At 41.1% G+C, this 13504-nt stretch overlaps 1 protein-coding gene across 3 annotated transcripts in view; it reads left to right on the top strand.

Annotated features, from left to right (window-relative positions):
• Positions 1–13504, top strand: part of dym (dymeclin) — a 669399-nt gene that overhangs the window by 429169 nt on the left and 226726 nt on the right. For all 3 annotated transcript variants that reach the window (XM_070867483.1, XM_070867484.1, XM_070867482.1), the window contains one exon: positions 3380–3485. In XM_070867483.1, coding sequence (XP_070723584.1) covers positions 3380–3485 — 106 coding nt within the window. The remainder of the gene's footprint in view (positions 1–3379; positions 3486–13504) is intronic.

Here is a 13504-nt window from a genome sequence, read left to right as displayed (position 1 = left end):
AGTGGTGGAGATCAGAGGCCTGGGGGGGTGGGGTTATGATTGGAGGCCTCATGGGGGCTTTTCCGATTGCGGTGGATGGGTTCGTCAGGGACCCTGGATCTAGGAGGTAACCATAAAGGCACTTGCCTCCTGGATTCAGCAGTCCTCACCTTGCATTAGCTGGTGAGTTTCACGAGGCTTGAAAAATCCAACAAGCAAGCCGTCCCACCTCCATTAAGACTGGAAGTGGGCAGGTTGGAGGCGGGTCCTGGTCAGGATTCAGATTTTTAACACTAACTTCCCACACGCCCCAAGCTACCTTTTTTTTTAGGTTAAAATTAGTTCAGTGTAATGGACTAATGGTAGCTACATGTACTAAATCGGTGCTAAATAGATTTGCTCGTGACTGCTATGAACCCTTCACTGTTTCCAATTGTGAAAGGACTGGAATGGATGGGTCCAATTTTTTTCTTTATCATTTTGCTTTTCTATTTTTTGTCCTATTCTTTAAGGGGTGCTCCTTCTTTCCTTTTTTCTATACTCAATTCATATTCAAGTGGTGCAGGTTTGAAAGCTGTTAAAATTTTCAACTGATAGCTTGGTAGATTCTGTCCAGTTTCCTGTTGAGTGATAGAAGGCAAACAGAGTTAGCTGTGACTAGTGTTATCAGTTATTACAGTTTCCTGGACGTTGTTTGAATCCCTTTGCGACTCGTCGAGGTATTTCCCCATGCTTTGTCCTAAATTAGCCTATGTTTTTTTTCATTCTTTCTCCCCCCCCCCCCCCCCCAGGAGATTGTGTGACTGGAGCTGGGTTTGGATGGTGCACATGGGCTGCACCATGCCTGGATGAGACTGGATGGACCAGTTGGTCTTTTCTTGTCCTTTTTCATATGTTTTGTATGTTAATTCACAGACCAACACTGGTGATTAGGTAAACAATTGGGTATCAAATTTGAAATTGTACACATTCTTTCCCAATAGCCCCACTCTCACCTCCATGTGGAATAATTTGGATTCTTTAGTTCCTGATATGAATTGGTCCATTTTTTGGAAAGCCTACTGTGCATATGATTTGTCACACTCTAATTTTTTTCCTCCCCTAAAGGCGCAGACTCCTGCTGGGGTATGGTCCCTTTGGAGTCAGGTGTCCTTTAGTACCTGTGCAAATTCCCATTCTTTCAGAGCCTAGGCAGTGAGTATTGGAAGGCTGTTTTTTGAGGATGTAACTAGTAGAGTGGATAAGGAAGAACTTTTCAATATGGTGTATTTGGACTTTCAAAAGGCTTTTGACAAGGTCCCACACAAGAGATTAGTGTACAAAATCAAGGCACATGGTATTGGGGGTAATGTACTGACGTGGATAGAGAACTGGTTGACAGACAGGAAGCAAAGAGTGGGAATAAACTGGTCCTTTTCAGAATGGCAGGCAGTGACTAGTGGGGTACCGCAATGCTCAGTGCTGGGACCCCAGCTATTTACAATATACATTAATGATTTAGATGAAGGAATTGAACGTAATATCTCCAAGTTTGCAGATGACACTAAGCTGGGTGGCAGTGCGAGCTGCGAGGAGGATGCTAAGAGGCTGCAGGGGGACTTGGACAGGTTAGGTGAATGGGCAAAAGCATGGCAGATACAGTATAATGTGGATAAATGTGAGATTATCCACTTTGGTGGCAAAAACAGGAAGGCAGATTATTATCTGAATGGCGACAGATTAGTAAAAGGCGAGGTGCAATGAGACCTGGGTGTCATAGTACATCAGTCATTGAAGGAGGCATGCAGGTACAGCAGGCAGTAAAGAAAGCAAATGGTTTGCTGGCCTTCATAGCGAGGGGATTTGAGTATAGGAGCAGGAAGATCTTGCTGCAGTTGTACAGGGCCTTGGTGCGACCTTGAGTATTGTGTGCAGTTTTGGTCGACTAATCTGAGGAAGGATGTCCTTGCTATTGAGGGAGTGCAGCGAAGGTTCACCAGCCTGATTCCTGGGATGGCAGAACTGACATGAAGAAAGACTGGATCGGCCAGGGTTATACTCACTGGAATTTAGAACAATGAGAAGCGATCTCATAGAAACGTATAAAATTCTGACGGGCCTGGACAGGTTAGATGCAGGAAGAATATTCCCGATGTTGGGGAAATCCAGAACCAGGGAACACAGTCTAAGGATAAGGGGTAAGCCATATAGGACCGAGATGAGGAGAAACTTTTTCACTCAGAGTTGTGAACCTGTGGAATTCTCTGCCACAGAAAGTTATTGAGTCCAGTTCGATGGACATATTCAAAAGGCAGTTAGATGTGGTCCTTACTGCTAAAGGGATCAGGGGATATGGAGAGAAGGCGGGATCGGGTACTGAGGTTGAATGATCAGCCATGATCATATTGAATGGCAGTGCAGGTTCAAAGGGCTGAATGGCCTGCTCCTGCACCTATTTTCTATGTTTTTATGTTACCACAGAGGCCATCACAAGCCCAACTATGTCCGAATCCAGAATTCATATTCATACTTTCAATCAGGAATGGGAGCCCTGACAAATTCTTATTCCTGCCTGCAGTGCGGAAGTCAGTTGCAGCATCCACTGCTGTGGCTGAGATCAGGAATTTTGGCACAGATAGCCACTGTGGGCTGTACAACTGTAGCTGGGACCATCCTGGTCTGTACGGTTATATGTTTTACAAAGCAATGCATTTATCCACTAAGCAATCAGGTGGTCATGCAATTTACCTGCTTTATACTGCACGTGTTTGGGAATGAAAGATAACTGACTAAATAGACAGTTGTGATGCTTTTGACATCCTCCAACCCAAATTTTTTAACAAGAATAATTCCTGGGTGGCAAGTAAATAACTGCAAATTAAAAAGTAAAAGAAAAATCTGTTCCATAGACCTACATGTGTGGTAAAATGAAAATAACTTTAGGAAAAAAATTAGGATCAGAAGGAAATAATTACACACGGGGCCACTTACTTTTTATAGATTCAATACAGGCCTGTGTAATCCCCAAGAAAAAGGATAATGCAGCTTTAAAATAAGCTAATTCCAGTGTTCCTTAGAAATTTGGCTTGAGGTTGACTGCACTTGGATTACTGAATGTACATGTGTTTAGAAAAAAAAAGTACAAATTTTATCCTTCAAATGCCTTTCCAAATATATATTTTTTAAAGTTGCCTTAGGTTTTAAATGGTAGACTTCGAAAATAAGTAGGGGGGCAATAACCTTCCATTTAAAATATCCTCCTCATTACAAATGTGGTTTAAATGTCTGCTGATTGAATGCTGACATTGTTAATAATAGATTGAAATGAAAATGAGATACATTGCCATGTAATTTCTGTAGAAGATTTTCATTTAATTATTACTCTCCTTTTTTCTCATTATTATTTTTGTCATGTTTTTAGTCTGTTTGCTTTACTATCGAAAAAGCACAACAAAGTCTTGGAGCAGGCCACACAGTCACTGAGGGGTCCTGTTGGTGCAGAGGAGAATGCTCCAATACCCGATTATGTAAGTCTTTAAAACTGACATATATTTTGCATTTCACAAAACCCAAAGTTGCCACGTCTGTAATAAGTTTGAAATTGTTTACACTAAAAAGCAACAATCTGGACCAACATGAACTTTAGATGTACAGTTGAATTTACTTAGAACATGGTTTTAATATTACAGGGTTAAAAAGTAGAAATACAAATGCTGAAAATTTGAAATAAAAATAAACTCATTGGATCAGTATCTGAAAGAGACAGATAGCGTAATGATTCAGCCGAGACGCTTCGTCAGCACTGCCTACACCTGTACCTGAATGGCCAACTTGCCTTTTGCTTTCAGATGCTGAACAATCTATAGTGTATTTCCAGCATTTGGTCTTGCTTCTCATGTCAAAATATTGTGTTGGTTTATCAAACTAGCTATTGTATCAAAAGCCAAATTAGCAGGTCTTTGTTCCACCCTGTACTGTAACAAACGAGCACAAAAAGAGAACTGAACATAAGGTAACTCTATGGGCTGGTACTTCTCCATGGAACACATTTGTATTTTTTATTTTATAATTTAATTTACAGGCTCTTGGCTAGCGCTCTGTGTAATCATTTTCTACTTAACAGATAGGAAAGCACATGCTGGAGTAACACAAGAGGATAAGAATTTTTAGGTAACATGCATTAGACCCAACAGTCTTTTTAACAGTTAAACCCATGGATCTGCCATCTCACAGTATCCGTCAATCCCTTGTCTCTCCAGAAATGTATCTGGTTAGCGCTTGAGCCCATTTATATTGGCCTTTCTGGTAAATTATTCCACAATTATTCCTTTTGTGTTTTAAAAATATAAATCTTCATCTTTCCACCTTACTTTTAACTTCCTAACTCATGTGCAGCATACCAGTTGAAAATCATTGATATCTGTATATTCACACACATGTAGCTTTCCGTCCTCCATCTTTACTGAGTGTTAGTAAATATTTAGTAGAGACAGACGGGGACATACACAAAGCAAGGAATCTTCAAATCACAATACAATCAGAGCAATTTACATGCCTATCAGTTTGCCAAGCAAAAAACTACAGGCAATTGGGAACTTTCACTCTGTTCCCAAGACTGCCCTATTATCCATGTCAAAAGTTACTTGAGGATGAAAAAAGTCATCAGGCCCATCCTAACTCATCCATCCAGAACAACTCTATATTCTCATATTGCTACATTTAATTGTTTCTCAAATGTTTCCAGGTTTTTTGTGCCTCCGCTACTGTGCTAGGAAGTCCATTCCACGTATTATCACTTCCTGCATGGTGAAGAACTTCCTGTAATCAATCCTAAAGTTACCTTTTACAAGTTTGAACCTGTGTCCCCTTGTCCTATTCCCACCATTTAAGTTAAAATAGTATTACAGGTTTAACTTTCCTATACCAATTACTATCTCCTATCTTCTGTAAGATCACTTATCGTGTACCTTTTTTTCAGGCTGCAAAGCACATATCCTTCCAGTCTTTACTCATAAATCATACCCTAACACTAGGGATAAGCATCGTTGCTCTTTTCTGCGTTGCCTCCGCCCTTGTTTCTCGGAGACGAGAACTGGACATGTGTGGTCTGAACATAACACTGCAGTTTGATCACAACTTACTATGATTTGTATTCCACTGTTAGTGGCCATGGCAAGGATTCATCACAGATCTACCTTTCTCTTGCTGTCCAGTGAAAAGAACATAGAGGAAATTATTGGGAGGCGGGACTACCGTAACAGTGATTTGAAAGTACCCTGTTAATTATCACGTCGTAGTTTTCCAGGGGCTTTTTCAGTCACACTGTGGATGGTATCCTGCCTCTTTTCACAGGTGAGAAGCAACTGTGTGTTCTGGAAACTGACATTAGTAAAGAGCAGTCTGAGCAGAGTAGCAGAGGGCAAGCTGTTTACTCGCATGCCAATTAGAAAGATTATATTGCAAGTGATGCAGTTTGGTTTGGGAATTTATAAAGCTTGTGCACAAACAGGATTTGTATTTCAGCATGTTGCACACAAGTGGTTTCAATATATTTGTAAAATTAACATTTATTTATATTAGCAATGCTGCTGGAGGCAAAATGGTTCACCCCAACATGGCCAAAGGCAAAGCGCTGCCAACAGTAAACATTAATGAGTGGCTGTATGTGGACTTTCAACTTACCTGTGCAGACAGGGTGTGTAGTTGTGTTTCTCAACTTTTTCTCCTCTGCTCCTGCCTGGAAAACAGTTACACCGGCAGCTCCAATAACTGCGTGAGTGCCCATTTTTCACGTGTTAGCTCTGACAGTAAGTGTTGGAAATCTGTTCAACTGTAGAGGGCATCACAGCCATGTCATCCTCGTCCTTGACCAGCATTCACACATCTGCACTACCAGCAAGTACCACTCGATAGTTTGCAAACCCTGGCTAATTCTGACTCTTCCGTACTCTAGATATACTAAGGCCAATTGTAGAAATCAATTCTTGCCCTGGCTGAGGTCAGCTAACTAAACAAGGAATTGAACTTGAAATGTTATGGTCTGCATAATTTACTACCACACCATACACGGCATTTATCCACTAAGCCCTGGGAGGGAGTGCCATTGCCCATTGTAAGCCTATAGTATTCTCTAGGTTTTGTTTTTTTTAAAGGAAGGCTGTAGCATTTCCCCACAATTAAAATAATGGGGAGAGTAATAACTGTTTATTGAGCACTAGAGGTTATTTCTATAACTCGAGGCCAAATATTTTAATACTAGGTTCAGAAAATTATAGTCATTGTTTTTGTTTGTTAGGCATTTTGGTTACAGTCACTGAATTAGTATGAAATTAGTGAAGCCTTTTAATTTTATCCCAAGACTGCTTTTGTTCAGTCACACAAAATGCTGTAGTTTGAGAATGTAATTGTAGCCAATTCAAAAAATAAATTAACTTTTTAAAACAAAAGGGATCAACAGTGTTTGTCGTATTCAAACATATTCCCTTTATTCCCTATGCAGCAAAATGAAAGGGTGTGGTGGAATTTATAAAGTATTGTCCAGTCATTCAATTTTTTTGTATTAAATAGATTAAAAAGGGTAAATTGACTTCTAACCAAAAATCACAAATGACTTCCTCTTCTCCAACAAAAGTTTCTTGCTCTCATGAGACCAGAATCCTGTTACAAAGCAGCATACTTTCTTGCATGCATCCAAAAACATGGCGTTACCCATAGGAATGGAATATTTATGGAGGGTTGGCATTGCAAGCAATCCTGTCTTCACCCAAAATCCAGACGTATCTGCACACTTTTCAGTAGGGGTTACTGGATAGTAATCATGTGTAGGGACCTTGGCCAATTGCCTTTCCTCTCCTCCTCCTCCAGAGACAGTGTGACTAATTGTGTTGCCCCTCCTGCCACTTTGGCTGAAATCAACTAGCTCAGCACAGACCAAGGATTGTTTTACCATATTTTAATCCAGTTTTGTGAGTGAGTTCCTCTTTTTGAACATTGGGTTTCTTTCACAGAGACATACAGGGAAGTGTGAAGTTATAAACGGTGACACCATCTCAATACGTGTTTGAGTCCTTTTGGAATATTCGTTCAGTTTTCAAAATAAGCTTCAATTTATGTAAAACTCGCAAAACTAATATCTGCAAATTTCTAAAGTAGAATCTGAGACATAAAAATGAGAATATTTCTCAATTGTCATGTCACAATAAAGCAAAGAAATTGTAATGCTTGTTTTGATCAATAAATGTGCCTGCAGTCTTCAGCATTTAAGTGCTGACTTACCACCTGAAATTGCTTTACTAGGAGGGGACTCGGTAATCGGTGAATGATTCCTTTTCACCTGTGGTGAACGTAGTCTAGACTGATTTGATGAAGTCTCCTCTCTCTGACGCCTGTAAGTGAAATTAGATTGGACCAGTCTCAACCTAACTTCTGGTTTGGGTGAGTCCATGATACTATGCCCATTATTTAGCATGCTCACTAAGGTCATAAGACACTAGTTTGAGAAACAAAAATGTTGTAATAATGCAGCAGAAAGTGAGGTTAAGCCACATTGTTGAGGCACTGCCAAGAAAATGAAAAAAGTAAGTCTTACATTTATATAGTGCCTTTCATGACCTCAAGCCATTCCAAAACGCTTTGTAGCCTATGAAGTACCTTTGCAGTGCAGTCACTGTTCACATATAGGAAACGCAGCAGCCAATTTGAGCACAGCAAGCTGCCACAAACAGCAATATGACAATGACTAGACCATCTGTTTTAGTGATGGCGATTGAGTTGGATTTGTTTTTGGCTGCGGCGGTGATCACCTCTTACAGAAGGTAGGTACTGCAGGGAATTCAAGGTCAGAGTGATCTCTTGGACTAGTTTTGATCGCCTAGATAGGTCAAAAAGGAATTTCCCAGATTTATTTTTCCCAAATTGTTTTTAAAAAAATTGTCTCTCCCAGGAGATCAATGGTTTCGGGTGGTGTGGCGTGTATATGTCGTGATACACAAGGTATCGCAATTGTGTGGTTCAGGCTCGATGGACCAGATGGTCTTTATCTGTCTGTCATTGTTTGTATAAATGTTGGCCAGGACATCGAGGCACGCTCCCCTGCTTTGTTCGCAATAGTGCCATCAGATATTTTACGTCCACCTGCGAGGGCAGATGGTGCCTCGGTTTAACATAAGAAATAGGAGCAAAAGTAGGCCATTTGGCCCCTCGAGCCTGCTCCGCCAATTAATGTGATCATAGCTGATCTGATCTTGGGCTCAGCTCCACTTCCCTGTCCACTCCCCATAACCCTTCACTCCCTTATTGATCAAAAATCTGTCTATCTCCACCTTAAATATATTCATTGACCCAGCCTCCACAGCTCTCTGGGGCAGAGAATTCCCCAGATTTACGACCCTCTGAGAGAAGAAATTTCTCCTCATCTCAGTTCTAAATGGGCGACCCCTTATTCTGAAACCTATGCCCCCTTGTTCTAGATTCCCCCATGAGTGGAAACATCCTCTCTGCATCTACCTTGTCGAGCCCCCTCAGTATCTTATATGTTTCAATAAGATCACCTCTCATTCTTCTAAATTCCAATGAGTATAGCCCAACTTGCTCAGCCTTTCTTCATAAGTCAACCCCTTCATCTCAGGAATCAACCTAGTGAACCTTCTCTGAATTGCCTCCAATACCAGTATATCCCTTCTTAAATAAAGAGTCCATAACTGTACGCAGTACTCTAGGTGTGGCCTCACCAATACTCTGTACAGTTGTAACAGGACTTCCCTGCTTTTATACTTCATCCCCTTGCATTAAAGGCCAACACTCCATTTGCCTTCCTGATTACTAACTTTGTGTGTTTCATGCACAAGGCCCCCCAGGTCTCTCTCTACTGCAGCATTTTGTAATCTGTCTCCACTTAACTAATTTGCTTTTTTAATTTTCTTGCCAAAGTGGATAACCTCACACTTTCCCACATTATACTCCACCTGCCAAATGTTTGCCCATTCACTTAGCCTGTCTATACCCCTTTGCAGATTCTTTGTGTCCTCCTCACAACTTGCTTTCCCACCCATCTTTGTATCATCAGAAAACTTGGCTACATTACACTCGGTCCCTTCATCCAAGTCATTAATATAGATTGTAAATAGTTGAGGCTTCAGCACCGATCCCTGTGGCACCCCACTAATTACCGCTTGCCAACTGGAAAATGACCCATTTATCCCGACTCTCTGTTTTCTGTTAGTTAGCCAATCTTCTATCCATGCTAATATATTACCCCCAACTCCGTGAGCTCTTATCTTGTGCAGTAACCTTTAATGTGGCATCTTATTGAATGCTTTCTGGAAATTCAAATACAACACATCCACTGGTTCCCCCTTATCCACCCTGCTCGTTACATCCTCAAAGAACTCCAGCAAATTTATCAAACGTGATTTTCCTTTCATAAAACCATGCTGACTCTGCTTGACTGTGATACACTCATAATAAAGGATGAAACTGAGTGTGACCTTAGCTCTTTTAATAAGATTCCAGAGTGTAGGTACCTCGTGGGTGGCCTGCTTTTATACAGTGCTCCCAAGGGATGCTGGGACCCCTTGGGACTCCAACAGGTAGGCCCTCTGGTGGTAATGTGATGCAGGTTGTAAGGGGTTAAATACATAACAGACAGTTTTATGCTTTTTCAAATGTCCTATTGCTGCTTCTTTAATAATGGACTCCTTTACTATGAGATCATTTGTTAATCCAGTCTCATTACACAGTACCAGATCTAAGCTAGTCTGCTCCCTGGTTGGTTCCACAATGTACTGTTCAAGGAAACTATCCCGGATACACTAAGAACTCTTCTTCAAGGCTACCTTGGCCAATTCGATTTGTTCAATCAATATGAAGATTAAAATCGCCCATGATTATTGCCGTAGCTTTCTTACAAGCCTCCATTATTTCTTAATTTATACTCTGTCCTACAGTGTAGCTACTGTTAGGGGGCCTATAGACTACGCCCATCAGTGACTTCTTCCCCTTATTATTTCTGATCGCCACCCAAACTGATTCTACATCTTGATCTTCTGAGCCAATATCATTTCTCACTACTGCACTGATCTCATCCTTTATTAACAGTGCCACCCCACATCCTTTTTATTTCTGTCTATCCTTTCAAATTGTCAAATACCCCTGAATATTCAGTTCCCAGCCTTGGTCACCTTGCAACCACATCTCTGTAATGGCTATCAGATCATACCCATTTATATCTATTTGTGCAGTCGACTCATCTATTTTGTTACGAATGCTGCATGCATTCAGATAAAGAGTTTTTAACTTTATCTTTTTACCATTTTTCCCTGCTTTTACCCCACTTTCTGATACACTCTTATTTTATACATACTGAGCCTTCCTATCACACTCTGGTTATCATTTCTCCCATCGCTTCCCCGCTCTATTGCCTTTTCCTTTCTCTTTGACCTTTTAAATTTCTGCTCACCTGAACCCTCCCCCACACATTATTTATTTTAAAGCCCTCTCGACAGGAGAGGTGCAGGTTAGATTTGTCTGGTGTTAGCTGTGTTTGTGTGGGAGATGCGGAGAAAATATCAGGAATTTCCTCCAAGATCAGATGAGTTTTAAATACGGATGTGCTCACGCACCCATTCATCATTCATAGGCAGTCCCTCGGAATCGAGGAGGACTTGCTTCCACTCCCAAAGTGAGTTCTTTGACGGCTGAACAGTCCGATACGAGAGCCACAGACCCTGTTACAGGTGGGACAGAAATTCGTCAGGGGTCGGTAGGGCTGGTTTGCCGCACGTTCCTTCCGCTGCCTGCGCCTGGCTGGGATTATCCAGCTGTGAGCTAAATCAACAGTGGCCTTGAAGTAGTCTGCCTGTCATGCATCGGACACCTAAATAATCATTCTTCATATTTGAGTCTAGTTTGCTGAGTGTCAAAAGCCTATTCTGGAGAGAAGGGCACCATTATGTTCTTTAGGTGGTGAGGTCAATTGTAGTATCTCTACTTATTGCCCCATTGGAAATCAGCTGACTCATTACAGAACAGAAATTGAACCCAGGATCCTCATCGTGTCTTTTTTGGTAAGGGCTGAATTTACTCCTCGGGTGTGCGTAATTATCTATAGTTTTGAATTATAGCTAAAGCAGGACATCAGAAATTTGTCAGCTTTTTTTCTTTAAAGAAAAGTAGCATTGAATGCCAAGCTGTACTTAGCTTTTTAGTTAGTGTAAGTGATTGCTAAATGAGTGCATTTTTGATGGAATGACTTCCTGCAGTCTAGCTACAGCAAAACATGAATGAATAGGAAAAACAGCAGGCGCCTTCGTTTTTACCACAGTGCCTAGCTGTGGGCCATGCCTGGCATTGGACAAAAAATTTATTTTGTAATGAATACTAAGATAAATAATATAGTGAGCTTTTTAAAAAAAAATGACTGACTTGCACAGTGAACGTAATAGTCTGTGAGAGAAATGTCCTTAATGGTTAGAATGGAGGAAAAATCTGTTTTAACAAGACTTGTTCTGTTCTAGATAAAATTTAGTCCAAAGTGCAGACTCAGTGCAATAAAATGAAGAGTCAGTTTGATAAATTTTTACATATACTTTCCATTCCTATTCATTCACCCGAATGTTGCAATTAGAAAACTTTAGGATGGGGCTAAAAAGCTTGACATGTGCATTGATGCATGAAAAATGGGATTATGCAGTGACTGTTTCATTCGCATGGGGGTTACGATGTTTCATCCCCAAAATGCATAAATTCAAATAAGCTACTTCAATTGGATTGAAGTCCAAGTGATTCAACTCTTGAGCAAAGACCAGTCTTGGTAAAAACTTGGCAATACTTAAAAAATATACTGTTCAGGAAAGCATGCCTACTCCAGACATAAGGTCGCAATACTGGACAGTCCAAGAGAATCATCCACAACTAATGACCCTGATTTCACAAGTGCCTTTGCCAATAAAGTTGTCAGAGAGCAGGCCTCTGCAGCTTTAAACATCACCTTTTAGGCAGTGCAGTGCGTTGGTGGCTCCAATACACTGCCCTATGAAGTAGTGGAATGCAGGTTCACTTCTCTGATCTACCAAATGTAGCAGGCTCCTAATCAGCCATATCTTCAGGGGAGACAACAGACATTTCCCACAGGGAAGGAGAAAAAAATGAGAATTCAGGCCTGGTCAATGGTCTGAAAGTTGCAGTGGCTGAGGCAGGCGATTAATCCAAGGAAGGCAACAATATATTTTTATTTTAAATGTATTAATAAAGAGGGTAAAGTTTTTTGCATTAGACAAAAATGTATTTTGTCATGAATACCAGGATAAATAATAAATAATAACTTTAAAAAAAATGACTGACTTGCACAGTGAAGTTAATAGGGTATAAAAGGGGTCAGAGGGTCTAGTAAGGAGGAGGAACTGAGGGAAATCCTTATTAGTCGGGAAATTGTGTTGGGGAAATTGATGGGGTTGAAGGCCGATAAATCCCCAGGGCCTGATGGACTGCATCCCAGAGTACTTAAGGAGGTGGCCTTGGAAATAGCGGATGCATTGACAGTCATTTTCCAACATTCCATTGACTCTGGATCAGTTCCTATCGAGTGGAGGGTAACCAATGTAACCCCACTTTTTTAAAAAGGAGGGAGAAAGAAAACAGGGAATTATAGACTGGTCAGCCTGACCTCAGTAGTGGGTAAAATGATGGAATCAATTATTAAGGATGTCATAGCAGCGCATTTGGAAAGAGGTGACATGATAGGTCCATGGATTTGTGAAAGGGAAATCATGCTTGACAAATCTTCTGGAATTTTTTGAGGATGTTTCCTGTAAAGTGGACAAGGGAGAACCAGTTGATGTGGTATATTTGGACTTTCAGAAGGCTTTCGACAAGGTCCCACACAAAAGATTAATGTGCAAAGTTAAAGCACATGGGATTGGGGGTAGTGTGCTGACATGGATTGAGAACTGGTTGTCAGACAGGAAGCAAAGAGTAGGAGTAAATGGGTACTTTTGAGAATGGCAGGCAGTGACTAGTGGGGTACCGCAAGGTTCTGTTTATACTGTACATTAATGATTTAGACGAGGGGATTAAATGTAGTATCTCCAAATTTGCGGATGACACTAAGTTGGGTGGCAGTGTGAGCTGCGAGGAGGATGCTATGAGGCTGCAGAGCGACTTGGATAGGTTAGGTGAGTGGGCAAATGCATGGCAGATGAAGAATAATGTGGATAAATGTGAGGTTATCCACTTTGGTAGTAAAAACAGAGAGACAGACTATTATCTGAATGGTGACAGATTAGGAAAAGGGCAGGTGCAAAGAGACCTGGGTGTCATGGTACATCAGTCATTGAAGGTTGGCATGCAGGTACAGCAGGCGGTTAAGAAAGCAAATGGCATGTTGGCCTTCATAGCGAGGGGATTTGAGTACAGGGGCAGGGAGGTGTTGCTACAGTTGTACAGGGCCTTGGTGAGGCCACACCTGGAGTATTGTGTACAGTTTTCATCTCCTAACCTGGTGAAGGACATTCTTGCTATTGAGGGAGTGCAGCGAAGATTCACCAGACTG

The sequence above is a fragment of the Pristiophorus japonicus genome, chromosome 2, assembly GCF_044704955.1.
Source record: "Pristiophorus japonicus isolate sPriJap1 chromosome 2, sPriJap1.hap1, whole genome shotgun sequence".
NCBI classification, from domain to species: Eukaryota; Metazoa; Chordata; class Chondrichthyes; family Pristiophoridae; genus Pristiophorus; species Pristiophorus japonicus.
The sequence above is the reverse complement of the archived record's forward strand: the minus strand, read 5'-3'. Positions and strand labels throughout refer to the sequence as shown.